Here is a 27348-nt window from a genome sequence, read left to right as displayed (position 1 = left end):
CGCAGATAGGCCGTAAGATGCTCCCTGACAAGCCATCCAACAGAAAACTAAGCCAAAAAGTCCCGGATCTCCCCGCCTCACTCTTTCTTTTGAAGCAAAACAGGATCTTGATCTCAACGTTCAAGCGTGGTACCCTATCACTATCACAATCACGCGGGATGCAGATTCTCAAAGACAACCATGCATCATCCACTGGGACCCTAATTGAGGATTAATTTGGCCAGCCGGGTATGATGTTCTTTCGTTACAATTATAATGTCACGAACGACCTACAATTCGTTCAAGTCGACCCTGAGCAGCTGCGTGCGAGATCCCTCCACCCACGAAAAGTATCAATATCAGACCCTTATTTCAGACAACTGGAACCAGGCACCAGTTTTCCCTGGGAGGCGGTCTTGCCACCTGTCTACTTAGATTCCTTTCAAGCAGGACACTTTTAAGAAATATTCTGGGTAGGCGGTCAAATTCCTTTGTGGGACTGGGGCACATTAGCGGAGTACAGCAACCGCAGTCTCGGCCCCAAGTCCCCTGCGGTCGTAATCTCCGGCGGGCCACGACAGGCATTGGACGTTATCGATGATGAGAGCGACATAGATGATTTGGGACCATTTCCGCCTTCGCCCGGACCCATTTTGGCACTCGCCAGGATGGGTGGCGCTCCGATCTTCAGCCTCAGCATCGCTGGGCCCGCTACACTATCGCTGGACCCGCTACACTATCGATGAAAGATCGTACATCAGCAGGTAGACTACGTGACCCTGTCACAGTCACACTCTCTTATGATGCAGCTCCGGGTGTCTTAGACGGAAATGCGCTTACATTTCATAAGTTCATTCCAAAGATGTCGATCGCCGCACGGAGGGATTCAGGCTCTACTCTAGAGATGCTCCGAAGAATATCCTGTTTATTCATACCAGGGACTACCCACATCAAACCTACTTGCGATATCTAATTTAACAAGCCATAAAGCAATTGAGGAAAACTTGTGCATTCACCGATGCCACGAATTTGGAGGGAGGAAAGAGAAAACTATCTAGACTCTTGGAAACCCCGTCTGATAAGCGCGTCCCTGCTTTATCATCCCAATTCGGAACGTTGCTCTTATGCTCCCGTCAGCCAGATGCAAGGCAAAACTAGCCGGGGCAGGCAATTTACAAGTCCGCTGTTTACAGTCTCAATCGCATCCAAATGGAACGTATGACAACAATGAATTGAGGGAAAAGTAACGATGGCGCAACGAAGGAGTGACGATACGAATAAATTAATTGATAATACAGTGTTGATTTCAGCCAAAAGGCGACGGTAAATTATGGAACCATGTCGCGGCGATCGGAATATGCAGTCAAGTGCCTCAAGTGTGGTTTACACGAGATACGAAAATGATACCCAAAAGCCCATGGACACAAAGCAGCGAAGAGAAAAACAAAGAGCCACCCCGATTTTCGATAGAATGACCATATAACGCCGATGTCCCTATGTGAACGAGTCCGAGATCCCAGATGCGACGACTTATGATGAATAGACATGGACCCGTAGAGTCGAGTCTAAAGCCAGGATAGAATAGAAATGGCCGTAGGTAATTTAGAGGAGCCAGGGAAGATAGATTCCGAGGGGCCAGAGTAGAAGTGACTTTGGGGAGCCAGGGCTGAAAGAGCAGTGCTTTTGGAGAATTAGTTCCCTTGGCCTGGGGGCGGAGGCTGCTGACCAGGCATTTGGCCGGCTTGGCCGCCCATCATGAAGCCGGGCGGGAGCATGGGCATGCTTGCAAAGTTGAAGCCGTATGCCGGGACTGGAGGAGGGACGGAGGGATTGTTCGCCTGGTTCGAATATTCGCGCTCATTCAAAGGAGCGCTGTTGGCACCACCAAAGCCGTCGCGTTCCTGGCGGCGACCACCACCAGCACCACCGCCACCACCGCCGCCGAAGCGCTCGGTGGTGGGTTGGCCACCACGGGACGATTGAGGACCACGCTTACCACCCGTGTCGGTGGCAATACGCCGACTGATGGCTTTAGAGGAGACACCGGCGCCGATTTCGATATCGGGCTCTTCGACGACCATTCCTGACTCAATAGCACGTCCACTAGTACCACCGTACTCCGCGGTAAGCATCCACTTACGATCGGCCTCGGTGAGTCGCTCGATTGGAATGATACTAACACCGGTTTGATAGTCGCTGCAGTCGCGAGGACCGAAGCCAACACCCCAGCGGGTGCGGAGCTGCATTTCACCGGTACGGAATGACTCCATTCCGTCGCGGGCGCTAACGGCGTCCTGGCGACTGATCATTTTGATGAAAGCATGGCGCTTGTCAATGTTGACAATGCAAGTCTGGACGATGCCAAATTTGCCGAACAGATCCCGGAGCTGAGATTCGGTGGAAGTGACTCCACCGACGAAGAGAGTTCGGCTGAGTACCTTCATGTTGCCCTGACCAATCGAGTAGTCCCACTCAATGAGCTTGGGACCGGGGGGTGGCAGATTGGGATCCTTTTGGGGAGGAGTAGGGGAGCGGCGTCTGCGGCCAGGAGGACTGCGTTGACGATATGGCTCGTTTCCACGGCGGCCGCGGGCATCGCCCCGACGTCCGGGTGAATCACCATAGTCTCCATAGACAGGGCTGTCACGACGGCGCGGCGGGGAGGCAGTACGGCGTCCGCGGTCCCAGCCAGGAGAACGAGAACGGCGGCGATATCCGGCAGGAGAATGATTGTAGTCGCGCTCACGCTCGGCGTTGTCCCGGTTGTCACGGCCCTGTGCACCCCAGGCGGGAGCACCGGGAACGGGCATGCCAGGCATACCAGACATACCGGGCATGCCGGGGATGGTGGGCATCTGGCCAGGATTGGCAGAGCCCATCTGGTTGGTCATGTTGTAGATCTGTATCGCCGCACCCCATTGGTCTTGGGGAATACCCTGCGAAGCAAGTAACTGCAGGAGCTGGAGTTGCTGACCCAAGGCATTGCCATCGGGCATACCGGGTGTACCAGCCTGGGGCATCATTGCGGCCAACGGGTTCTGTGCGGACGTCAACGGATTAGGGGTGTTGCTCTGGCTTTGAGGTTGACCCATCGGGTTCTGGCTGAGGGCACCCATAGCAGCAAACGGGTTGGCGGCCATGGCGCCAGGTGCGCCATAGGGGTTGGCCATGGATGGGTCGGGAGTAAGATTGAAGGCAGCGCCTTGGGCTTGGGGGGCTTGATGGTTCAAACCAGCAGCAGGGACAGGAGCCGAGGCCTGGGGAAGGGTGGGGGCCCCAGTGTTAGCTTTGGCCATGTCCGCCAGCGCCTTCAAGATGCTTGAGGTGTCTGGGGCAGCGGCTGAACCATTTGCTGGAACGGCTTGTCCACCCAGAGGATTAAAGCCTGGAGCAGGCGATCCTTCTGGAGTAGTGGATTCAACTGTGTCAAGGTTTGTTAGATTCGTAAATGACGATGCAGAGTTGACAAGGTGAGCTTACCTGGCGGGGGCGCGATCAACTTCTCTCGGAAAGAAGAGAGCATCGGCGCGGGGAATGTTTGGCCACGTTCCCAAATGTCAATAAGTTTCTTGATCTTCTCCTATTAGATAGAATTTATACGTGAGTAATACGATTCAATAGAGAAAGAAGAAGGCGCAAAGCGCAAAGCAAAAATCAAGTAGCCGAGGCCGCGTCCAATGGCGTATTGTAGGCAAACCCCGGATGTCTAGTGCGTACCTTTTGATCGTAGGGCGCATTGTTTATGATGTCGGTCATCAGCACAGGCAAGAGTTCAGTCACTCGATTAACTCCCGCGGCGAAGGTGCCATCAGGTGCGGCAGTGCCAGGAGGCTGTCCAGCCTTGCGAGCAGCTTCTACCCACTGTCGGGTTACAGAGTCTACGACGTAGAGTACTCCCAACTTGTGGGTGCCCGGGGCCTTCTTGAAATGAGTGAAAATCTTTTGGATGAGAACAGATTCATTCTGTCGGGTTCATTAGTCTTGAGGTCTTGGATCTTTGAGTTGAACCGGGAAGTGAAGCATACCTGAACGTTGGCTGTGCAGAGGGTGGTGATACCCTGAATCTTGGATCCAGATACTCCAGGTGGCTTCAAGGCCAGCATGGACTGGAGAAAGTTCTCCAACTCCGCTACGGCGGAAGACATAGTTGAAAAGTGCGGGTGGTGTTCCACGCAAGATTGTGAAAACTCGAGGAAAAGTGTCCTTTAAGGCGTCTCTGGCTCTAATGGTCTTTGTACGGACCCAGGGACTCGAAAAAGCAGCGTTACTTCGAGAGCAGTGTACTGTGCAGAAGCTCCTATGGAGATTAAGTGTCAAGCCTGATATCTTATGTGACCTCTTCACTACAGCACGAGCGGATTCGGAAACCAGGGAACTGGCGCCTACAGCTGGAATACAGCCTAGCGAATCTGTCCAGGGAAGGGCACCTTGCCCGGAGTACGAGTACGAGGTACAACCTAGGGCGTACTGCCGTGAGATCCAAGGTGGAAAATAAAAACCAGGACGGATTTACAGAGTACAGGTAATCCGTGCAAGTGTGGTCGAGGATGAGCGCGATGAAATGATGAGATGCGCGATGAAAAAGTGATGGAAGGAAGGTGGCGGATAGTTGATGAGAAGAAGTGGAAAGGAGGGACAGGAGAAGAAGTTTTGCAGGGGGGTTGGGCGCTAGTCCAAATTGGACAGCTATCACGTGAACAGCTCATATTAGTCATGACTGCGCAGCTGGTTGGTACGACACACCGTACTTTCTGCACACTTGAGCTGTCCCGTGCTCCGGCACAGTCTCTGCGCGCTTGGTCTACCCCGTGCCCCGTACCCCAGCACGGTTCCCCCGGCTACAAGAAAGTTGGACCTTAGTTCTCACACGTTTCCTCTTCTTCGCGCTACGGGAGGTGTGGATACTATGGAGCCGGATATTATTCCGATCATTGGCGCTTCCCTTTTTTTCCTTTATTTTTGAGCCCTCCCCGTTCTGCCCCTTCGTGCCGTGGAGTTCCCGATTTCGGTGAACTATTTTAGAAGAGTATCGGTTATAAACGGGAGGGTATATAGGAACACGAGCTGGGGGTAGCGTCACAAAAGCTAGAATGTAGATAGAGATGCACCTGGGCCAGAGCGGCCGTGGCTCCGGTGCACCATGCCGAGGCCAATGCTAGCCATCTCGGGGCTCCGGATGACGGCACGGCAGGATGGCGACTTGCCGACGTCACTGCCAGGGATAGCTGGTAACATACTATCAACAGTCCCGTATCAGCAGACCGTACTTGGACGGGAGGGTGCTATGCCTAGGTCTGAGAATTAAGCACTTGTAGACTTTGGAAGTGACTGAAAAGTAGACACACATGACATCACAGTAATCAGGCGACCCGGAAGACGACAATGCTAACGGAATTGGTCGGACTACCAGAAGATCTGCCGGCAGCCCGACAGTACTCGGTGTTACCGTTGGGGGGAAAATTACCAGGTGACCTGGCTGTGAACGGCCTCCCGAACCGTGACCGTACCGGCTGTAATACGGGGGAGTTGGAAAAATCCGAGAAAATCCATAGCTCTCCTCCGCTTCCCTTTTCTCCTTCTCTTCTCCCCTTATCCTGCTCCATCTTCTTCCCCATCCATATACCCCTTCTTTTTTTTAAGAATCGATATGGCTTCCCTTCGCATTGGTGCCTCCGCTCTGCGGGCCTCTGTCGCTAAGCCCGTTCAGTCTGCTACCCTGAACGGCGCGCGCTGCTACTCCGCGAAGGCCAAGGTACGTGGCTTGTCAAAGCTTCGAGAAGCTCAATTGATATGCTAACTCACTGGAACAGTCCCTCAAGGAGACCTTCGCCGACGGCCTCCCCGCCAAGATCGAGCAGGTCAAGAAGCTCCGCAAGTATGTCGTTTGCGCCTCCTTCCGGTCCCAAGTTCATCATAGCTCACAATAATCGCAGGGAGCACGGTAACACTGTTGTCGGTGAGGTCACTCTTGACCAGGTCTACGGTGGTGCCCGTGGCATCAAGTCCCTCGTCTGGGAGGTTAGTCGCATTCTGAGCTATCGCTGCGAAACTTTTTTTTTTTTTTTTTTTTGGAGACTAACTTTCGGTTTGTGTAGGGCTCCGTCCTCGACTCTGAGGAGGGTATCCGCTTCCGCGGCAAGACCGTAAGTGATCACTGCTGATTCTGTGCGCTGGAGAACTCGCAGGCTAACGTTCGTCATCCCTAGATCCCCGAGGTCCAGGAGCTTCTCCCCAAGGCCCCCGGTGGCCAGGAGCCCCTCCCCGAAGGTCTCTTCTGGCTGCTCCTGACCGGCGAGGTTCCCTCCGAGCAGCAGGTCCGCGATCTGTCTGCTGAGTGGGCTGCTCGTTCCGACGTCCCCAAGTTCGTTGAGGAGCTCATCGACCGCTGCCCCAGCACCCTCCACCCCATGGCTCAGTTCTCTCTGGCCGTGACTGCTCTCGAGCATGAGTCTGCCTTCTCCAAGGCCTACGCCAAGGGTATCAACAAGAAGGAGTACTGGAACTACACTTTCGAGGACTCCATGGACCTGATCGCCAAGCTGCCCACCATCGCCGCTAAGATCTACCGCAACGTCTACAAAGACGGCAAGGTTGCTGCCATCCAGAAGGACCAGGATTACTCCTACAACTTGGCCAACCAGCTCGGTTTCGCCGGCAACAAGGACTTTGTTGAGCTGATGCGTCTGTACCTGACCATCCACACTGACCACGAGGGTGGCAACGTCTCCGCCCACACTACCCACCTGGTCGGCTCCGCTCTGTCCTCCCCCATGCTCTCCCTCTCCGCCGGTCTCCAGGGTCTGGCCGGTCCCCTTCACGGTCTGGCTAACCAGGAGGTCCTCAACTGGCTCACTGAGATGAAGAAGTCCATTGGCAACGACCTCAGCGATCAGTCCATCAAGGACTACCTCTGGTCCACCCTGAACGCCGGCCGTGTCGTCCCCGGTTACGGCCACGCCGTTCTCCGCAAGACCGACCCCCGCTACGTCTCCCAGCGTGAGTTCGCTCTCCGCATGCTGCCCGACGACCCCATGTTCCAGCTGGTCAGCCAGGTCTACAAGATCGCCCCCGGTGTCCTCACCGAGCACGGCAAGACCAAGAACCCCTACCCCAACGTTGATGCCCACTCTGGTGTCCTCCTCCAGTACTACGGACTTACCGAGGCCAACTACTACACCGTCCTGTTCGGTGTTTCCCGCGCCCTTGGTGTCCTGCCCCAGCTGATCATCGACCGTGCTCTCGGCATGCCCATCGAGCGCCCCAAGTCCTTCAGCACTGAGGCCTACGCCAAGCTTGTTGGCTGCAAGCTCTAAAGGAGAGATGATTCATTGAGTTCCGGGGTTCTAAGTTAAAGACTTGTATTATTTTTTCTGTGATTTTGTCATGTTGTATGATAGGACTTGACCGGTTCGAGCGGGCCTTGTAACAGCGTTTCCATCCCCCAAACATGATAATTGGTCACCTTAAAACCGAAAAGCGGACGATTGTTCTGTATTTCCAGTATTTCCAGTACTTGCAATATTGCCATGTAATGATACACTGACTTGTAGCATGGATCTTATCTGTAGAGCTGCAGGTCGGGACGATCATTCGGAGATGTACTGCGTAGCAACGGTAGGTCTCACGGCTACTGAGTGGAATCTGGCACACGTGAATTGTTGGGCGGTTGATTCTCAACCGACCGCCCTCACCGACCCACCCGATCGGTTCCTTATTGACATTCTCACGCGGGTGAAATCAATATTGTCGATATCATGTCCGAAGTATAGAATACAATAGAGTAGAGACATAATGCCACGGAGGATTGAAGCTATGTAGAGAGCAAACAATGCTGGTAGGCAATGGAGATTCAATAGCCGACGAAGTCTAGGTACGTACGGAACCACCCGATTAAGGTGGTATGGGAGGTACCCTGTACCCAATAGCATGAGTGGAACACCAAACACAGCTGACTTTCGACTCTCCTATAAGACAATTCGTGACTGCCCTTCCCCTTCTTTCATTTATCAACCTCTTTTTGCTCTCTCGGGAAATCTTTCCTCCTTCTCCTCCACCTTTCTTTCCTCGATCCCTTAAAAGGCGACGAAGCCCCATTCTCCCTTGGTCAGGGCCCCTTTCAGCGCATCCCTATAATTACGATGTCTACCGCTACTGAGATGGCCGCGGCGCCTAAGCTCGAGAAGAAGCCCGTCAAGTTCAGCAACCTGCTGCTTGGTGCTGGCTTGAACCTGTTCGAGGTCACCTCATTGGGACAGGTACGTTTCTCCCTTCTACCCTCAGCTACCTTTGGCCCGAACTTGAAGCTGACTACCCCTTCTTCTCCAGCCGCTGGAAGTGGTCAAGACGACCATGGCTGCCAACCGGGGCGACAGCTTCGCCAGTGCTATGAGTCGGATTTGGGGCCGTGGTGGCATCCTCGGTTGTACGTGATACCTTCCCCCAGTTTCCTCCGATGCTCGCAACTAGTGTGGGGACAGGAAACCCAATCATCGGCTATCGAAATAAATCAGACTAACATCGCTCCGCTTTAGACTATCAGGGACTCATTCCGTGGGCCTGGATTGAGGCCTCCACCAAGGGCGCGGTCCTCCTCTTCGTCGCCTCCGAGGCCGAATACTACGCTAAGAGCTTCGGTGCCAATGACTTCGTCGGTGGCATCAGTGGTGGTATGGTCGGTGGTATTGCCCAGGCTTATGCCACTATGGGCTTCTGCACCTGCATGAAGACCGTCGAGATCACCAAGCACAAGATGGCCGCCGCCGGTGTCAAGCCCCCGGTACCTTCGCGACCTTCATGGATATCTACCGTAAGGAGGGTATCCGCGGTATCAACCGCGGTGTCAACGCCGTTGCTATTCGCCAGACCACCAACTGGGGTTCCCGCTTCGGTCTTTCGCGTCTGGCCGAGTCCGCTATTCGCAACGTCTCCGGCAAGGAGGACGGTCAGAAGCTGGCTGCCTGGGAGAAGGTTCTCGCGTCCAGTCTTGGTGGTGGTCTTTCCGCCTGGAATCAGCCCATTGAGGTCATTCGTGTCGAGATGCAGAGCAAGACAGTGGACCCCAACCGCCCGAAGAACTTGACTGTCGGCAAGGCCTTCAACTACATCTACCAGAACAACGGACTGAAGGGTCTGTACCGGGGTGTTGCTCCCCGTATCGGTCTCGGTATTTGGCAGACCGTCTGCATGGTCGCTCTTGGTGACATGTACGTTTTTTATCCATATCCCCTTTCATGTGATACCGAGGACTAACTTATTTCTCTGCAGGGCCAAAGAAGCAGTCGAAAAACTGACTGGCGAGGCCGTCACCGCTAAGCACTAGAAGGTTTGAGATACCCTTCTGCTATGCAGCGGTCAAGGAGGAAAAGGGTTGTCCTCGTTCATACACTCATAATTTCGTCTACCCGATACCCAAGTGAATACACTCGCAATTGTTCTTCTCAACACTCGTCTCGTGTCTCAAACCCTGTAGCTTCTTGTTCTGTGACTGCTTTTACCCCTTAATGTCAACATAATAGACCTAGAGAAACAACTGGTTGCAATTATCCAACGTCTTCCAATAGTATTTTCCAAATCCAACACTGCGTCATAATTCCGACCCCGAGAACAGATTTCCGTATCGCTTACCCCGGCCTTCAACCGTGGAGCCCCCCCCCCCCAGTCCCGCTCCTCCGTGTCAAAGGCCCCAGGAATCATCCGATCTCGGTGGCGTAAATCGGCCCTTCAATACCCCCGACTGTCGTCACTTTACTCCGTACTCTCCATGCAGACCGGAGTAAATCGTGCTTACGCATGTTTCATTTCCTTTTACCCGTTCGCTCGTTTCGTATCGTAATTGAGATCTTCTTCGCGGATGGGCGGCGCGCGCTACCCGCAGCCCGTCTTTGACCTCGGCTATGTCTACGCATGAGATGGGCCACGGCTGCCTTGGCCGAGAGAAGGCCGATTGTTCTCCAGGGGTTATTATTTGCTGGTATACATAGCTGATCGCTGATGAGGTGTTTGGTTTGGTGTGTTTAGTGTAGTAGTTGTTCGCTGGATTCCTAGCTGACATTTTCTTTTATACTCAGTCTGGAGCAGCTGGCTAAAGTTAATTGTTATTTGAATATTGAAGTTGAACGCTTGGCAGCAAATGTCTATTAGTTTCTTTTGCTTGATGATTGTGATACGCTGTACGGGGGTTTGCGTCCGGGTAGGGGACATGCTACAGGAATCATCGTTTATGAATAGCATCGAATTTTGAGTATGACGATGCGATGGCAGCTTCGCACTCAATCCAATAGTCAACTCTCAAAGTCAGAGAAATTGGGGTGTTCCTGGATTCCAACTTCCAACGTCCATCCATCAGCCGTTGAACGACCCAATGAGGCATTTCGCATATCGAAGAATAAAATCAATGATGCGTCAGCTGTCTGATCTAATCAATATTTTCCCCTGGTTGTCAGTTTAAATTTGTCTGCTTCTATCTACACTCGGAAAACCCGAAGCACTATACTTTAGGGCTGAGTGGACCCTGGGCCGTACACAGCCCTGCCGATCTTTCATGGCCCATATCTTGTACACCCTTGTACTTGATCAAAGAATAGATAAATTCACTTTCTTTCTGTGTTTTGAGATCAGGAGAAGAGTAATATTGACGTGGCTGCTATTGCTCGATTCTTGTTCCAGCACTCTCTGTGGACTCGGCTCACTTATCATTGTCTACCAGATGAATAAAGCGCAACTTCTATATCGACTCAACAAAGAAAGTTTAGACAGCTCTGCGTTCTCCCCAGACCTATGTCCTTTTTCCAACTTCTGCACCTGTGATGGTCGTATGCTGCTAAGCAGAGCACATGCTACCAACCCCTTTCTCATATATATTCATCAGTATCATCAATTTAATGCCTTCTTATACGGACGCTGCGGCGTTCCTTATTTGCTTGTCCCTCAGCGCTGCCACAGCCCTTCGTAAACAATGCATCGACAGCTAATTTATTCAATTATCCTCTCGCTGATCACACATCGAGGCTGCTGGAGTCTCAGCTGGTAGTATCTTTGGCCAAGAAGCTGCCAAAATCACATACGCCGCCTGCCCCCCGACAGACAAGCAAGCATTCAGGGAATAAAAGAAGGACAAATAGCCTTTGATGAATTTGACGGTCTTGTCGTCGGGCCACCAGTCTGATGATATACACTTCAATAAGCCCCGACGCCATGCTCTGCATATCTAGCAGCATCCATGCTGTCTGTCTCACTTCCCTCCAGATCCTCACTCTAGTAGAGGCCCTATAAATATCACTAGTTGACGTCAACAACACCTTGACCTATTCTAGCTTCGGCCTTAAATCCGAGAACTAAATGGTCAGTTCCTTGGGAGACGTGGATACCAATGATCCAAGCTTTGACGGCCTAGAGTATTACATTAATAACATCCTGAACGACGCCGATTGGGACTGGGGTAATCAAGCCGTCAAGCTAGCCAGTTTCTTGATTCTAGGTGGTGCTAATGCAGACAATTTTGACCTCTTAGAGTTCCGCGCATACAGTGGTGAAACACTATTCTCACGGTCTTGCAGTTGATGAGATTGTTATGATAGGATGGGGATGCTGATGATGCGGCGAATCCGTTTTGTGACGCGCTGAGTTTTTGAATGATTTGGCTAGTCTCGTGACTGGATTTTAACTAATGGCACCTGAGGTTAAATTTGAATATATGTCCTGCTCCAGAAGGAGAGCGCTTGGGGTATACCATTGGCCAAAAACACCTAGTGACCTTGGTATGGAGATAAGAAGGCTCTTCTGAACGGAGTTCAACTTCGACCAACTTACGCAGAAAGAAGGTAAAGTATCGCAAAGACTGCATCAAATAAGGTACAATTGTATTACAGTCAACTACACCCTGAAGACAAAAGAGATATCGGCAAGGAATCTAGGCACAAGTGGTCACATCAAATCCAAAACGAGGAAACACGCTTTTTCCTCGATCTAGCGGCTGTATGGTATACAAGGGGTTTAAACCGTCAGGCCGAGGTCCTCAGCGTACGGGAGCTGGTGGAGGTCACCAACGCTGACGAGGGTAGCCTTGCCAGAGAGGAAAGACTTGGCAGTCTGTTGTGAATCGTTAGTACATGAAACAAAAAGTTCGGATGGGAATCCAAAACAAACCTCCTTAACCTGCTCCTCGGAGACCTTCTCAACAGCCTGGACGATCTCGCCGATCTGGTAAGGCTTGCTGCCGTGGACCAGGCCGGAGCCGGTGGCCTCGAGACCAGTCTCGAGGGTCTGAACGGACTCGAGAGCACGGAACTTGGCCAGAGCAACGGCCTTCTTAATGTCCTCGCTAGCAACCTCGCCGGCGGCGGCCTTCTTGAGGGCGTCGACAACATTCTTGCTGGCGGCGGCGATCTGATCGGCCTGGCCGGTAAGAGTAACGGTGAAGAGACCGGCATCGGAGTAGGCGGTGTTCTTGGTCGAGACGTTGAGCTGAGAGAAGCCCTTGGTGGCCTGGGAGAGGAGGGAGAATCCGGGGGTCCACTTGATGGTGGACTCGCCGCCAAGGAGAGCAGCGAGAACGGAGGCCTCGGCCTTGAAGCCAGCAGTGCCGAAGGCGCTAGAGCCGGGGAAGGCAATCACGACAGCGCTGCCCTTCTTGGAGGCGATACGCTGCTCACCACCGAAGTACTTGGAGGCCTGGGAAGGCTGGACCTTGTACTGGCTGGAGGAGGCGCCAGCGGGGAGATCCTTGAAGAACTGGCCGACCCACTTGGTAACCTCACCGGAGTTGGGGCCGGTGGCGACGATGCCGACGTTGGACTTGGAGTAGGCATCCTGGGCGAACTGAGCGAGGGCGTCACCAGTCAGGTACTTCTCGTAAGGGGAGGACTCGGAGGGGGTGATGGGGGCACCCAGGCCGCGGTGGAAGGCCATGCCGTGAGCGGCATCAATGGCGACGTTCTCGGGGCTGGAGGAGAGGGCCAGCTGCTGGTACTTGAGGAGATCGACGACAACCTCCTTCAACTCGTGGTCTAAAATCAAAAGATCCGCATCAGCAAAACCGACCTAACATTTTTGGCTCTCTTTCTCTTCGGGCCATTCGCCCAATGGAGAAAGTGACTCACCAGTGTACTTGGTCTTGCTAGCAACCTCAGCCAACAGCTCTGTGAAGTAGGGGAGGTCATTGGCGAGGAACTTGGTGCGGAGGATGAGGTTTTCGCGCGAGTGAGTGGCGGAGATCTCACCGCCCAGCAGCTCGACCTCACGGGTGATGCGCAGAGCAGAGCGCTTGAGTGTGGACTGGAGAAGGTCGAGTTAGCACGAAGAGGTGGCGGATGATGTCCAATGGATGGCAGTTGGGACCAACCTTGAAAGCAAACTTCTCGAGGGCATCGGAGAAACCGGGGAACGGCTGGTAGCGGGAACCAGCCTTGGCCACGAGGGCCAGGGTGCTAGTAGGACCAGCGACCTCACGGTTGGCGACCTTCACGCCGGAGGCCTCAGAGACATCGTACTGGAAAGTCGGGTTGGCAGCAGAGGCCATGGCCCGACGGCCGGCGGCGAGCGCACGCGGCGCGTTTCGGACGGAAGACCGCGACAGCATTGTGCGCCGAGGACGGAAGAGGAAAGGAAGAAAGAAGCGAGAACCCAAAAGGGCTTGAAGGTGGGAGGCAATTGAGTTGGAGGGGGATGCGGAGGGAGGAGGGAAGCAGACGGGTTACGAAAAGCTTCAAGATGCCGGGTCGCTGGCTGACTATGTGGCCGCTGATTGGCTGCCGTGACGAGTCGGACGGAACCGGAATATCTTTTATTCTCTATTATCGTTTGTTTCTATAAATTGAGGGATAGCATAGATATTTTAACATAGAGTAGCTGGAAACTAGCTAATTGAGGGCTCTTCACTAGGAACTTATTCTCGTCACAATTTTGTCGGACGCCGAATCCCAGATTTGACCATTCCAGTCGGGATCACCTGACCTGATATCACGTGACTGATAAGCAAAAAAGTGAGGGCTGCTCCTCCTCCACTTGCGCCGCGCTCTACTTTCAAATGAATCTGTCGCGGTGACCTTAATTGCTCCTCGTGCGGACTGGAGGCTGGTCATCACTCCATTACCGCCAACATGATATCCCAGGTTCGCCAGGACTTCTTTAACCGGTCTCGGATCGGCACTGACGCATCTCTGCACAGTACGCGGCGGAGCTATGTATGCTCCTGGTTGAGGATCACTTCGGTGAACTCTTTGCTGTGAGTATCTTTCAAAATTGCTACAGCCCCATGCTGCACGAATTTGCGCGTGATGGCGGCAAATTTCCTTCGGACCTAACGAATTCAACCTTCACAGCGCATCTTTTCAATTCTACAACGCTATGAGCGCTTGACACTCCCTCGGCTCAAGTTCCACTCCCGTCTCAATGACAGACAGTTACGCCATGCGCTGGCTGCCATGATTCAACATCATCTCATCTATCACTTCACCTCTCTCGAAGACGGAAACACCTACTACGAAGCGAACCCACAAGCTGCTTATTACCTCGTGCGATCGGGCAAGATTCTCCAGCTGGTAGAATCACGACTTGGAGAGTATGCTTCTCGTTTGATGGAGGCAATTTTGTATCTCGGGCATGCCTCAGTCTCGGAACTCGAAGTCCGTCCCGAGCTTCGATCAAGAAACCCGGTGGCTGCGAATAGGATCAAACATGAGGAAGAAGATCCTCAAGCCAATGGATTGGACGTGGAGGAGGAACCAGCTACCACGAATGGAGATCACGCTGTTGACGATAAGCCAGCACCATTCCATGCCACTCTTAAGGCTCTTGCATCCCACGGATACATCTTGCGTGTGAGAGATGCTCACTTCCAGAGTCCTTCGGACAATTTGCTTGAAGCGCAGCGAGCGGTTGCTGCTCGGTCCGATATCAAGGCCCTCAAGGGAAAGAAGCAAGAAGAGGCGATCAAAGAGAGGGCCCAAGAGTTGGTCCAAGAACGGACGAGCGGTGACCTCACTCAAGGACTCATGTACAACGGTCTGCCCCGTGGTATTAAAAGGAAGTTTGGCAATGGTTCTGTGGATAGGCAACCGCAGAACCACCATAATGGCGTCAATGGCGACCACGCAGAAGACGAAGAGCAGCAGAAGGAGGAAGAAGAAAACGAATGGTCCGAGGATGAGGATGGTTTCGACAATATTCCAATGGAGGTGAGTATATGGCTTTCTGCCGTTTCAACTCTGCAGATCAGAAGCTGACTTCAAACAAAGTCTGGAATGGCCGTTCGGGTCAATTATGAAAAGCTTGACGTGGCTTTACGGAATGCTCGTTTTGTCGACCTTGCCCAGCAAGATGCACCTGCTGTGACTGCGGAGCTGTATGCTTGCCTTCTTCGTCGCGTAGAATACGTCACACCCCGCTGCCGAGATGCAGAAGAAATCCCTCGTGAGAAGGAAGAAGGAGAACAATTCTCTACCCCAATTAGCGTCCAGACGTTACTTGAAGATATTGATCCCAGCATGGATCTAACCGGCGCCTTGGGACCGGCGGATCCCTCGCAGGCGATGAATCGACGAGGAAAGCGGCCTCTGGAAAACGGCGTCAACGGCGACTACGATGACGCCGACGATGCCGATGAAGCGTCATCAGGAGCCATGCGTGCCTACCTAGTCAACCAGCACCTTGGTCTCCTTTCACAGCCCCCATTCGACCTAGCATCTTCTGTCACCCTATCAGTGGGACCCTCAAAATGGCGTGTCGGCTTCCGCGGTCTTGCTCGGAAATTGCGACACCTGGAATTAGAACGAATGATCGAGTCTCGGTTCGGCGATGTCGCACTCCGAGTGGTACGTGTACTGCAGGCCAAGGGTAAATTGGACGAGAAGCGACTGCAGGAGATCAGTCTGTTGCCGTTCAAGGACCTGCGGCAGACCCTGGCTAGCATGCAGAGGGGTGGATTTGTGGACTTGCAAGAAGTGCCCAAGGACGCCCAGCGCCAACCTTCAAAGACCATCTTCCTCTGGTACTATGATGCGGACCGAGTCTGCAGCAGTATCTTGGAGGACACTTACAAGGCCATGTCGCGAACCCTGCAGCGTATCAAGCACGAGCGAACGCTTGAAAAGGATTTCCTTGAGAAAACGGAGCGCAGCGATGTCAAGGGCCACGAAGAGGAGTATCTCACCGAGGGTGAGTTGGAGCGTCTGCAACGCTGGAGAAATAAAGAGGCCCTGTTCCTTGCGGCCATTGCTCGCTTGGATGATATGGTTGCTGTCTTCCGTGACTATTAAGAAGAAAAAAAAAAGAAATATTATGATTGCTACTGGTGACCACGACATTTGTGTTTCTGATCTGTCAAGGCTCTTTCCCTTATCTCAAATACTCTTCCTGTCCATAGCATCCTTTCCATAGCTTATGCCACTGAACGATACCCACTTTATCGATCTCGATTCACTAGAGTAACTGGACGTTCGAGCGCAGCGCGTATATGGCGGCGTCATCTGCTCCGTACTACCGTCATCCGATTGATCTATGAGCTAACCGTGTATTTGTCGGCATCGGTTCCGCGACTTCCCCGCAGTGTAAGTCCTGAAGATTCCGCTTCAAGGGTGCCATTCCGCGCTTTGACCATCTGGGACAGACCCCAGAGCAACCCCAGGAATGTCAACGTCCTTTATTTTCTATCTAGAGTCCGCAGAGTGGATAATGAAATCTTATCCTACGTCGATTATCATTTCCTGACTAGCCACTGCCATGAGGAGAAGTGTATCAACAGACGAAATCTCCAAGCATGCTCAAGTTGATGACATATGGATTGTGGTCAATGGGATGGTATACGACGTGACCCAATTTGCCCCAGGGCATCCTGGTGGTCCAGAGGGTATGATGAGAAATTGAAATCTGTTCATTCAAATTAAGCTGAGTATAATAGTCATCTATCAATACGCAGGCGGTGATGCTTCAACGAAGTACAACAGCACCCATTCACCATGTCTCATCAAAGACATCGAAGAACATCTGATCGGTGACTTGGACACGGCAACCGTATCCACCGAATGGAGCAAAGGCGATGAAACGCCCAGAGCCCCTGATACAACGAAAGGAGATCAGAAACCGCCCTTGGAAGATATCATCAGCTTGGACGACTTCGAACAAGTCGCAATGAACACCCTCAGCCCAAAGTCATGGGCCTACAACAGCGGCGCTGCAAACGACAACATCTCCCGCGATGCGAACCGCACTTTCCTACAGCGTATCTGGTTTCGTCCCGCGATCATGCGTGATGTGTCTCGCGTAACCACTCGATCTAGTCTCTTTGGTTGCGATCTTGATATCCCAGTCTACATTTCTCCACTGGGCGCCGGTAAGACGATTTGCGAGGAAGGAGAGCTACCACTCGCTCGAGGTGCTGCTTCTTCAGGGGTCATCCAGTGCGTATCCACAGTGGCTTCTTATTCTTTTTCAGAAATCATGGATGAGACTCCAATGCAGGCTTTCTATCAAGTCTATGTCAATAAGGACCGCTCTAAGACTGAAGCACTGGTGAAACAAGCCGAGGCTTCAGCCAAGATAAGAGCTCTTTTTATCACGGCTGATCTACCCGTTATGTCGAAGCGGGAGGATGATGAGCGTATCAAGCCTGAAGGATATTCCGTGATGAAAGCTACCCATGGCAAGAAAAGTGCTGGAATAGCAAAGAGCAATAGCTCATTCATCGATTCTTCTCTAAACTGGAATGATATGGCTTGGTTGAGAAGTATTACGAAGCTTCCTATCTTGCTGAAGGGTGTTCAACGGGCGGAGGATGCTGTCATTGCAATGAAAGTCGGATTCGATGGTATTGTTGTGAGCAACCATGGTGGTCGAGCTGCTGATACTGCTCCGCCTGCAATACTCATCTTGTTGGAAATCCATCGGCATTGCCCACAAGTGCTTGGCAAGCTGAAGGTTCTTGTCGACGGTGGCTTTCGTCGTGGTTCGGATGTTGTCAAAGCCATTTGCTTGGGTGCCTCGGCTGTGGGTCTGGGTAGGTCTTTTGGTTATGCTCTGAACTATGGGCAAGAAGGCGTGGAGCATGCTGTCAACTGTAAGTTTTCTGTAAAAATTACCGATAGAATGTAATCCGCTAATATTGGACTAGTGCTCAAAGAGGAGATTGAGACAGCCATGCAACTTGTTGGTATGACGGACTTGATGCGAGACGCTGGACCAACTTATCTCAACACCTCGGGCGTAGATCATCTATTGCCTGCATATCACAGTTCATCATATATTCACATCACACCCCGATCGACAAAACTCTAATGATGTCAAGAACCTTCCTATTCTTTGCAAGAAAACGCCGTGCTATGTTATGTGAGGCCGCAAGAGCCCCAAAGTTCTAGACCATCTATAATGCATTGGAGCGTCCACCATATATCTACAGCCCTTTACATGTTTCCTCAAGGCATAGACTCTCCCCATGAAATCCACCTCCGCACACATTCGTCCACCTTCCTCAAAGCCTCCTTCGCAGCCTCAACCTCAAACCACTCTCGATGCTCCTTCCCACAAACACCACATTTGCCAAGATCCCTAAGACGTAACTCTCCTAACTCGAGATGAATAAGTCGTTCCACACGGTGAACATGGGGAACTTTGCGACCCGGAACCAATGTATCAACAGCCGCGTGACTATTTCCTCGCTTCCTCGCGGCAGGTGTCCTCGCTGGGGACGATGATGCAGATGAAGATGACGTATACGGGTAATAGCGAATCAAAGTCAGATCGTAATTGCATTGATTGGTCCATTCGTTCATTCGACGGTGGACGTTATTTGTACGGCCGATTTTGAGTCGGATCGTGCCTGGTGCGGTTGGTGTTGGATTGGACGTTAGAGCGTTCAAATCTCGCGCGGCGCGAATGGCGTCGCTTACGCTGCGAGGTTGCGTTGGTGGGCGGAGATGGTCGTTTGGTGGTGCGGATGGTAGTAGAGATGATGCGATGTCTCTAGGTAGAGGTGAATCTCCACTCTTGCTTGCTGTGGCTGTTTGGGGTGTTACCCAGAACATATAGATATAACCATCTTCATCGGCTGATGAGATTGGCTTGGAGAGCTCTGTTAGGAGGAGAGATGTTGTTTCCGGCAACAGTGTAGTAGGGATCCAGGATGAGGTCGAAGTTTGCCTGCTATTTGGGACAGATGGTCGCGACAATTGAGGAGCAACATTGTGCACTTTCCCGGCAGAGGGTCGAGGCCTTTGCAGATTTTGAGGAGAGGGTGTCGCTCCTTGAGATGGGCGACTTTGAGGCCGTTGAACAGGTCTGGACGGCGTGTGGTCTTCGCTAAAATCATCCACAGTCGTAAAACAGCAAAAGGTGCGCCTTGGACGAGGCTTGCGTTTCTCACCGAGACTCTGGTTTGTCCGCCTTTGGTGCATTTCTGGAGGCCTCGGCTGATCATTGATCTCGAGAACACCGAGTCGATCCATTAAGGTCTCGATGCTGGTTCGTGGCTTTGCCGGAGTAATCGGTTTATCCCAGGGCTTGGCTGACCCGGCTTGGTCCTTGTGCTGCCAGCAGTACAGGGATTCAGGATCTGGTACATGGCTTACGCCCTTTCGAGGCTTTGACATAGGCGCAGGCGTTTGAGATGGTGCTAGAGCCCGACGACATGGTCGGCCCTGTGTCGTGATGCCTCTACATGTGGTTGCCGGATTTCTAGAATCTGAGCGGGGAAGCAAAGATTCCGGTGTATTTGAGATTTGAGGCATACGCAAGTCGAAGTGAAGCAAAAGTAAAAACCAATCGTGATGTTTGGCGGGCAAGTGGAGATCTTGGAAAAAGAAAAAGAAACACAAAAAGAAATCGACGATTTTAGGCTACGAATAAATTAGAACACGGGCCTGACACAGTGCGGTGAGCAGCAATGCAGCCCTCGAGGCACTCCACTTGCACTTGGGCCACATCGTGGAGCGCCGTCAAGGGATGTTATTTTTGCCCTTGTTTGAGAACTGCACCGCCGCAGTGGCGATGCGGCTATGTTTTGCCCGCGTGACAGCCATCGGCTTGGGCAGGACGCCGATGTCATTCCGATGTTGCGATAGCTTATTCGGTGATTGAGTCTTTTTCTTGGCTATCGTAAAGCGATGATAGCTGGGCGTAACGGGACAAGTTGATTCTTTGCGTCCCCTAAGCACGTCGATGCCTGAGCTATGCCTAAATAGGAAATATGATATAATCTTAGTTCTTCAAGCCCTACACGCTCCATGACTCATGCATGGTGTTCTAGCGCTGTCCGCTTTACATCTATCGGAGGGGAATGAATGCTCTCTGATTCCAAGGCTATGAACTGCCTGCAAAAATGGATATCTAACAAAATGCAACGAAAATCCTCAATTCTTTGAGATACCCTTAAAACTCCGTTGGCCATCATCATGTCGTCTTAGATATGCAAGCCCTATGTCTATCCGGCATAGTCAAATGCCATTCCTCGGCACTTCAGCCAAAATGACCGAATCAGCTCCAGCGACGGTTGTCGCTGTCCTCTGGCGACAATTAGGGATTCCAAAAACCGAGACTTCTCCTGCGGCGAAAGAACTGGAGCCTGGTGACCATCAGCGTCTGTGACCTGTGCATTCAAGGCATTTAGAGCGGCAGTGAGACTGGGGCGTGCCAGTCCCATCTTCTTGAAGATTGTGCGACGCAGAACATCGTTGAGCGAAAGCAGATCCGATCGTGCACAGTGGCCTGCGATCTGGCGGATCAAAGTCTCACATAGCGTTGGGATGAATTGCTCGAGGACTTGGTCGAGAGCAGCTGTCTCCTCGGGTGAACCACCGCGAAGATCTAACATGGCAACCCAGAATGCGGACCCAGAACGAAGAGTCAGAGGCTCGGGGCGCGTCAGAGAGTGGAGCGTAAAGTTCAATAGGACAACGAAAATCGGCAGGCCTTGGGAAACGGAGCCCGAAGCGGAAGGGAGTGGCTCAGTCAAGGAGAACAGGATGGGGTAGTATTTCGGAAGGAGACGCGCGAGGAAATCAATTCCTGCATTCGCTGTCTCTGGATCGTAGATGTCGGGATTCTCCAGCATGGAAGAGAATAGCTGGGAGACGTGTACGATCAATGCCACGGCTTGGTCCCTGATCTGCATCGAGTGTGAAGCGTGCGAGGCAAGGAACGAGGAGGCGGTAGCCATGATGACATCTGTGCCGGAGATACCGAGTGGGAAACTCTTAATGAAGTCAACGGTCAAGGACGGGGGGAGAACGAAAAGCCCCGAAGACTCGGTATACCCGGCCTTGAGGATGTCGCACGCGGAATCAATAATCCCACTGTCCACAGGGAAATCCAAAATTAAAAGCCTCATTGCTTCCATGATAAGTTGCTGGGCACCAGAGCCTGGTCCAGCATTCCAAAAGGATGGAGGGTAGGGGTCCTGCTCTTCCGCTGCGTCAATGTTGATAACCTCGTCTGTATCAGCACGTAGGCCCCTTCCAATGCTGGCGATGCAGCCAAGCACCAGATGTCCATGGGCACGAGCAATTTCATAAGCAGAGTTGGCAGCCTCATCTCGTGCCTGTTTAGCCTCCTGGACGAAGAAGCGCAGGATCCTCTCAAGGGTTTGCACTTTCTCATCATCGGTGGGTAGTCTTTGTATGATGGTTGCAATGCCTTCAAGCACCTTGGGCATGGTTGATACCGTAGCGGTCGGCTTTGTACGGAATTGGTCAAGCTGATCGAGGAAAACCGGGAGTTCTGTGGTCAACACACGGCCGCATGACTTGGAAAGCGTCAAGATAGACCGCGAAGCCGCCTGGGCACATGTCTCGAAGTTGAGTGACTCAAAGAGAATGTTCAGAACACCCGGAAGCAACGAATTGTGTCGTTCAAAGTAAGACTCGTATTTCCCAAACGCATCAACAAGCGTCTGACGCGCCTTGAGTGGAATGCCGGTTTCACCACCGGCGCAGAGGCGGGAAAAGGCACCGCTGCCGAAAATGGCATCAAGACATTGGTCTGCATGGCCGTTCTCATCAACGGCCTCTGATAGCTGAGCAATGCAGAACATGGCAGCTTCAAATCCACGCCAGTCATTGTTGCCAAGGTGGGTGGTTGCGCTCTCCTGGAAAACACTTACCAACTCAACGCCGAGGATTGGATAAACCGACAATAGATAATCACAAGCTTCGTAACGGAAACCGTTAAACTCACTTCTTTCATCATCGCTCCAGTCTGAAAGGTCGCTTGGAGTGGGATATAGAAGCTTGTCAAATAAGCCGAGAACAACCTGCGCCAAGTGACTTTTCACTGCTTGATACCTTGGGTCATTTTGTTGCAGCTCATCGGGAAGAGTTTCTGCAATTTCATTCCAGTACTCCAAGACTCGAGGTGTTGCCGGGTCATCAATGACAGCGTATCCTGGCGTCTTGAAGATGCTGTGCACGATGCTCAAGATTTGAGCATTTTGGGGCTTCATCGGGTCACTGAATAGGTTCATTTGAAGATGCGAAACATACGCGACCAAAAGGTCGACAAATGTCATGCTCTCGGTGCCTTCATTCCCCTTCGTAATTTCTGAGATATGGAAGGTCACGATGGAGTCTGAGAGAATTTGTGAAATAATCAAAATGGAGTTGTTGTCAAAGGCCCAACTGCGGGTTTCAAACGCTTGAGTCAATATGGATGCTGCGTTCTCGCTCAGACTAGGGATTCTCAGGATTTCCATAATGTCTTGTCCGCAAGAAACTGCCAAGGCCCGTCGCTCTTCACCATGTCCAGAGTGCAGGCGACTGCCATAGACTCCAAGCCAAGCCTATTTTTGAGAAAAGTTAGCAACCTTATCATCGGCACTACATTTAGTCCTTGCGCTAATAAACTTACCTTCCAGGCGATCATAGCTTCAACTCCGAGTGTTATCTCAGGAGATTCACTCTGCGAAATGGAAGGATGTTGAGCGATCTGCCGCATGATGTATTGCACTAGCAAGAAGCCATCCTTGATGTTTGACACAGCCCGCTGAATCACCGGTGCTACCAGATTCTGAGGCTCGGTGTCTAACCTCAAGGTTTCTTCAGCCAGCGAAACCGAGAAGAATAACAGAGCTGTGGCCTGCGGGGTACTCAAAGCTGGCAGTACACCACTTAGGAAATCCACGGTCTGGGACTGCTCTTCCTGAACAAAGCTCCCATGCGCAAGACTGGCAGCCAGCTGCCAGAGCGCCCGCTTCCACGAGGTAGTCGGATGCCGGAAGATCGCAATAAGGCTGGACGCAAGCTTTCGGATCACAAAAGCCTGCTCACCCTCATTCACAATACCGATGAAGTGATTGATGAGGCGTTCCAGAATTTGGACCGCCATGGTTTCTTTGACCTCGCCGCTAAAATTGGATGAGTGAAATGTATCTTATCAGGAAGAATAACAGTTATATCGCGTCTGTTGACACTCACCTGGATACATTGATCTTCACTGTAAAAGTGAGAGCACCCATGAAACGGTGATGGGCGGAGCGTTCTCGGAGGAGCGAATCTGCAATTTCCCATGCATATTCGCTCTTTTGGAGGTGCTGCAGCCGCGACTGTACCTCATCGATTTTGGCCGGGTTCCGCTGGTTAGCGGGATCGTAAAGTTGGGTCACCAACTGCGAAATTGTTAGAGGCTCCAATTCCATAGTAAGGGGTAAAACATACCAAGTGCGCCTCGGAAATTAGCTCTCCAGAGCCATGGCCTATGTTTTGAAAGGGCGTGGCCATGGTAGATGCAAGACGTAGGACGCCTGGGTGGGATGGAAGTGCGAAGGTGGAAAAAGGGACAGTATAGAACAGGTCACGTGGCGATAGCCGCCCATGTGCCGGTAGAATCTTGCTTGGTAAATTAGCATCCAATTAGGTGCGACTATTGAGGGCGGTGTATCGAGGCGGTCAACTGTGGGGTCGAGAGGGAAAACAGTGACTGATCTTCCAGTACACCGTGCTTATGCATTAGCCTTGTCAAAACCAGAGATGAGATTGCACACGTGAGTGGTGTGAGTGTCCATGCGATTTCTGTGCAGGACTCATTTTGGCCATTCTTCACCCTCACATATATAAGTATCTAGGAAAGATTGTTCTCCATCTCGAGATATATGTTCCAATAGCTGCTTCGGTAAGCTAAACTTCGTACATTAAAACCCGGAGATAACTTCAAAACAGGAACGCGGACTAGGTACGTAGCATAATACTTATAAAATGCTTGAAGACGTTGTCTTCCAAGTGAGCAAAATAAAGTGTGAATGTCTTCCAGACGTCTACCTAGGTAGCTTTCATGCTTGATCTAGGACACCGGGGGAAGTATTGCCTGTGGACCTGATGGTACGTCAGTCACCTAGACCCTTAAAGTGGCGTGACATGGATGCATGTATTATGCAATAAACAAATCTAATAATCAACCCTCCTACCCCTTTAGTTAACGTTAACGCTATGTTTGGAATCGTATCGTTATCGATAATGGATATGGAAACAGTGCAAACATGTCAACAGTGGGCCAGTGGATTGCTCCCCCAGTGGACAATTTCGCCGTCTGCAACCGGGAAGCCACTCACACGACCGGCACTTGCCACCATTTGACGGCTCGTTATCATATCGGAGCGGATTCCTCCCCCTCTGAGCTCCCCACGTCGGCCTTTGAGCTTTGGTGCGAAACCCTAAGCCCCGCCACCATTCCCGTGGCCCTTCGTCCATGCTCTTCTCTCCCATTAGCCTTTCCTGGACTTCACTGCGATCGCTGAGGCCGCTCCAACCCTCCCGTTTCTTTTCCTTATCCCGTTCGCGGTATAACATCGAAATGGGGACCGTGGAGACCACCCAGCGTCTGGCGCAGCTGCGACAGCTAATGCAGGAGCACAAGGTGGACGTATACAGTATGCCGCCCTTCGTCCCAAATTCGCTTTCTATGCATGTGCCTGTCTTGCTAATAATTTCCCTAAAGTTGTGCCCTCAGAAGATAGCCACCAGTCCGAATACATTGCGCCTTGCGACGGCCGCCGAGGTTAGCCGCCATTTCCCACCGACCCTTCCTCTTCGCATGGCTCACATATATCCAATTTCAGAATTCATTTCAGGTTTCTCTGGCTCTGCGGGTACTGCGATTATCTCCCTGAGCAAGGCTGCTTTGTCTACCGATGGCCGTTATTTTAACCAAGCCGCGAAGCAGCTGGACAGCAACTGGGAGCTCCTCAAGCGCGGCATTGAGGGCGTCCCCAGCTGGCAGGAATGGTATATATACATTGATTGGAGATTGAGAGATCAGAGACTGAGTGTGCATTTAGGACAACTGAGCAAGCCCAGAGCGGAAAAGCTGTTGGAGTTGACCCCTCCTTGATCACTGCCGGTAGGTGCTTTAACTCCTGGAACTATTTTTTCGTGACCCCAAGGCTAAGTCAGAGTCACCATATAGCTGGCGCGCGAAAGCTTGCGGAGACCCTCGAGAAGCACGGATCGTCTTTGGTAGGAATTCAACAGAACTTGGTCGATTTAGTTTGGGGCAAGGATCGCCCGGCCCGGCCTGTCGAGAAAGTGCGTGCGCACCCGGTGAAGTATGCGGGCAAGCCTTTCCAGGATAAGATTGCCGATATTCGCAAGGAGCTGGAAACAAAGAAGAAGGCTGGTTTCATCGTCTGTAAGGTGACCCTTTATGATACTTGAGTCGCCCTTGGACTAACAGCTCTTGATAGCCATGCTTGATGAGATTGCCTGGCTGTTTAACTTGCGAGGCAGCGAGTAAGGACGCCCTTAATGTTAATCCGAGATAATCAATTTGCTGACCTGATATAGTATCCCCTACAACCCCGTCTTCTTTTCTTATGCTATCATCACCCCCACTACCGCAGAGCTTTACGTCGATAGCTCGAAGCTTACACCCGAGGTCACGGCTCATCTCGGCCAGGATGTGATAATCAAGCCGTACGACTCTATCTTTACTGATGTTAAGGCTCTGAGTGATGCGAGAAGCCAATCCGGCGAGGCTCCTGCCAAGTTCCTGTTGTCAAACAAGACCTCCTGGGCTCTAAGCCTCAACCTGGGCGGCGAGGATCACGTTGAAGAGATTCGTAGCTCCATCGCTGATGCCAAGGCCGTCAAGAACGAGACCGAGTTGGAGGGCATGCGCGCCTGTCACATTCGCGATGGCGCTGCCCTAACTGAGTACTTTGCCTGGCTTGAGAATGAGCTCGTCAACAAGAAGACCGTCATGGATGAAGTCGATGGAGCCGACAAGCTTGAGCAGATTCGCTCGAAGCACGATCTCTTTGCCGGTCTGTCTTTCGACACCATTTCCTCCACCGGTCCCAACGGTGCCGTTATTCACTACAAGCCGGAGAAGGGTAGCTGCTCGATCATCGACCCCTCGGCCATCTACCTTTGTGACTCTGGTTGCCAGTATTTTGATGGAACAACTGATACCACTCGTACCTTCCACTTTGGCACGCCCACTGCATTCGAGAAGCGGGCGTTCACTTTGGTTCTCAAGGGTATGATCGGAATCGATACGGCGGTCTTCCCCAAGGGAACCAGCGGCTTTGCAATTGATGTTCTGGCTCGCCAGCACCTTTGGAAGGAAGGCCTTGATTTCCTCCACGGAACCGGCCACGGCGTTGGCTCCTATCTGGTAAGTTCTCTATGTCTCCAGTGGTAGTCGTGAACGCAGCTAAGTGTTATCAGAATGTGCACGAGGGCCCCATGGGTATCGGAACACGCGTGCAGTACACCGAGGTTCCTATTGCTGCCGGAAACGTGATCTCTGACGGTTAGTGATCCTGATCCGCATCAACTCGTATAACAATTGACACTCCTTTCCAGAGCCCGGCTACTACGAGGATGGCAAGTTTGGCATTCGCATTGAGAGTAAGTCTCCGAGTCCAAGTTGCTCAACAAGTACTGATCCATTCCCATAGACATCGTTATGTGTCGCGAAGTCAATACTCCCAATAAGTTCGGTGACAAGCAGTGGCTCGGCTTTGAGCACGTTACAATGACACCCATTGGCCGTAACCTGATCGAGCCATCTCTGCTTAGCGACGCCGAGATCAAGTGGGTGAACGACTACCATGCCGAGATTTGGGATAAGACACACCACTTCTTCAACAATGACGAGTTGACCCAGAAGTGGCTTGAGCGCGAGACCCAGCCCATTTCGAAATAAGTGACATTTTCTATGCCGATAGTCAGTCAGAGAAATATACAGCATAGTGAAGAATATTCAAAATTAAGAAGTCAGTGTAGATTGTAGTTGAAGTCTTGGAATGCGGGAAGCTCATGTGGAGCCCGACACTCCTCCAGTCCCTCCCCCAACCCGCGCCAACTGCTCTGACATTGTTCACCCCACAAACACAACTCTGTACGACTCGTGCGGCCAAGAATGGTCGCTACCCTTCCTTCCTCGTTGCGCGCA

The 27348-nt window shown here is 52.0% G+C and overlaps 9 protein-coding genes across 9 annotated transcripts; 5 read left to right on the top strand and 4 right to left on the bottom strand.

Moving 5' to 3' along the window:
- Nucleotides 1-1670: 1670 nt before the first annotated feature.
- N7443_004013 (Nrd1 complex RNA-binding subunit) lies at nt 1671-4124 on the bottom strand (the record flags this gene model as incomplete). Its single annotated transcript, XM_056884069.1, has 4 exons — nt 1671-3400; nt 3460-3559; nt 3697-3942; nt 4005-4124. The coding sequence occupies 4 exons, from the start codon at nt 4122-4124 to the stop codon at nt 1671-1673; spliced, it is 2196 nt and encodes a 731-aa protein (XP_056742347.1).
- Nucleotides 4125-5626: 1502 nt separating this feature from the next.
- Nucleotides 5627-7292, top strand: cit1 (citrate (Si)-synthase CIT1; the record flags this gene model as incomplete). The annotated part of the gene is made up of 5 exons (XM_056884068.1): nt 5627-5731; nt 5790-5854; nt 5913-5997; nt 6075-6122; nt 6186-7292. 5 exons carry the CDS (start codon nt 5627-5629, stop codon nt 7290-7292), a joined length of 1410 nt encoding a protein of 469 aa, XP_056742346.1.
- An 825-nt stretch (nt 7293-8117) lies between these two features.
- Nucleotides 8118-9298, top strand: N7443_004011 (putative mitochondrial DNA replication protein (Yhm2); the record flags this gene model as incomplete). Its single annotated transcript, XM_056884067.1, has 5 exons — nt 8118-8234; nt 8305-8401; nt 8511-8755; nt 8791-9182; nt 9244-9298. 5 exons carry the CDS (start codon nt 8118-8120, stop codon nt 9296-9298), a joined length of 906 nt encoding a protein of 301 aa, XP_056742345.1.
- Nucleotides 9299-11970: 2672 nt separating this feature from the next.
- On the bottom strand, nt 11971-13555 carry N7443_004010 (ubiquinol--cytochrome-c reductase subunit 2; the record flags this gene model as incomplete). The annotated part of the gene is made up of 4 exons (XM_056884066.1): nt 11971-12066; nt 12124-12983; nt 13077-13251; nt 13319-13555. The coding sequence occupies 4 exons, from the start codon at nt 13553-13555 to the stop codon at nt 11971-11973; spliced, it is 1368 nt and encodes a 455-aa protein (XP_056742344.1).
- A 520-nt stretch (nt 13556-14075) lies between these two features.
- Nucleotides 14076-16232, top strand: N7443_004009 (uncharacterized protein; the record flags this gene model as incomplete). Its single annotated transcript, XM_056884065.1, has 4 exons — nt 14076-14087; nt 14144-14200; nt 14298-15152; nt 15213-16232. The coding sequence occupies 4 exons, from the start codon at nt 14076-14078 to the stop codon at nt 16230-16232; spliced, it is 1944 nt and encodes a 647-aa protein (XP_056742343.1).
- A 463-nt stretch (nt 16233-16695) lies between these two features.
- N7443_004008 (FMN-dependent alpha-hydroxy acid dehydrogenase family protein) lies at nt 16696-18246 on the top strand (the record flags this gene model as incomplete). Its single annotated transcript, XM_056884064.1, has 3 exons — nt 16696-16822; nt 16874-18028; nt 18083-18246. The coding sequence occupies 3 exons, from the start codon at nt 16696-16698 to the stop codon at nt 18244-18246; spliced, it is 1446 nt and encodes a 481-aa protein (XP_056742342.1).
- A 137-nt stretch (nt 18247-18383) lies between these two features.
- Nucleotides 18384-19556, bottom strand: N7443_004007 (uncharacterized protein; the record flags this gene model as incomplete). The annotated part of the gene is made up of 1 exon (XM_056884063.1): nt 18384-19556. The coding sequence occupies one exon, from the start codon at nt 19554-19556 to the stop codon at nt 18384-18386; it is 1173 nt and encodes a 390-aa protein (XP_056742341.1).
- An 830-nt stretch (nt 19557-20386) lies between these two features.
- On the bottom strand, nt 20387-23675 carry N7443_004006 (putative importin 13; the record flags this gene model as incomplete). The annotated part of the gene is made up of 4 exons (XM_056884062.1): nt 20387-22738; nt 22807-23302; nt 23373-23563; nt 23613-23675. The coding sequence occupies 4 exons, from the start codon at nt 23673-23675 to the stop codon at nt 20387-20389; spliced, it is 3102 nt and encodes a 1033-aa protein (XP_056742340.1).
- Nucleotides 23676-24639: 964 nt separating this feature from the next.
- On the top strand, nt 24640-27099 carry ampp (aminopeptidase P; the record flags this gene model as incomplete). Its single annotated transcript, XM_056884061.1, has 10 exons — nt 24640-24820; nt 24889-24948; nt 25010-25175; nt 25229-25290; nt 25357-25578; nt 25634-25679; nt 25734-26565; nt 26619-26703; nt 26757-26801; nt 26852-27099. The coding sequence occupies 10 exons, from the start codon at nt 24640-24642 to the stop codon at nt 27097-27099; spliced, it is 1947 nt and encodes a 648-aa protein (XP_056742339.1).
- Nucleotides 27100-27348: the final 249 nt, after the last annotated feature.

The sequence above is a fragment of the Penicillium atrosanguineum genome (assembly GCF_028827265.1).
Source record: "Penicillium atrosanguineum strain IBT 20685 chromosome Unknown utg000003l_segment0_segment0, whole genome shotgun sequence".
In the NCBI taxonomy this organism is placed as follows: domain Eukaryota; kingdom Fungi; phylum Ascomycota; class Eurotiomycetes; order Eurotiales; family Aspergillaceae; genus Penicillium; species Penicillium atrosanguineum.
The sequence above is the reverse complement of the archived record's forward strand: the minus strand, read 5'-3'. Positions and strand labels throughout refer to the sequence as shown.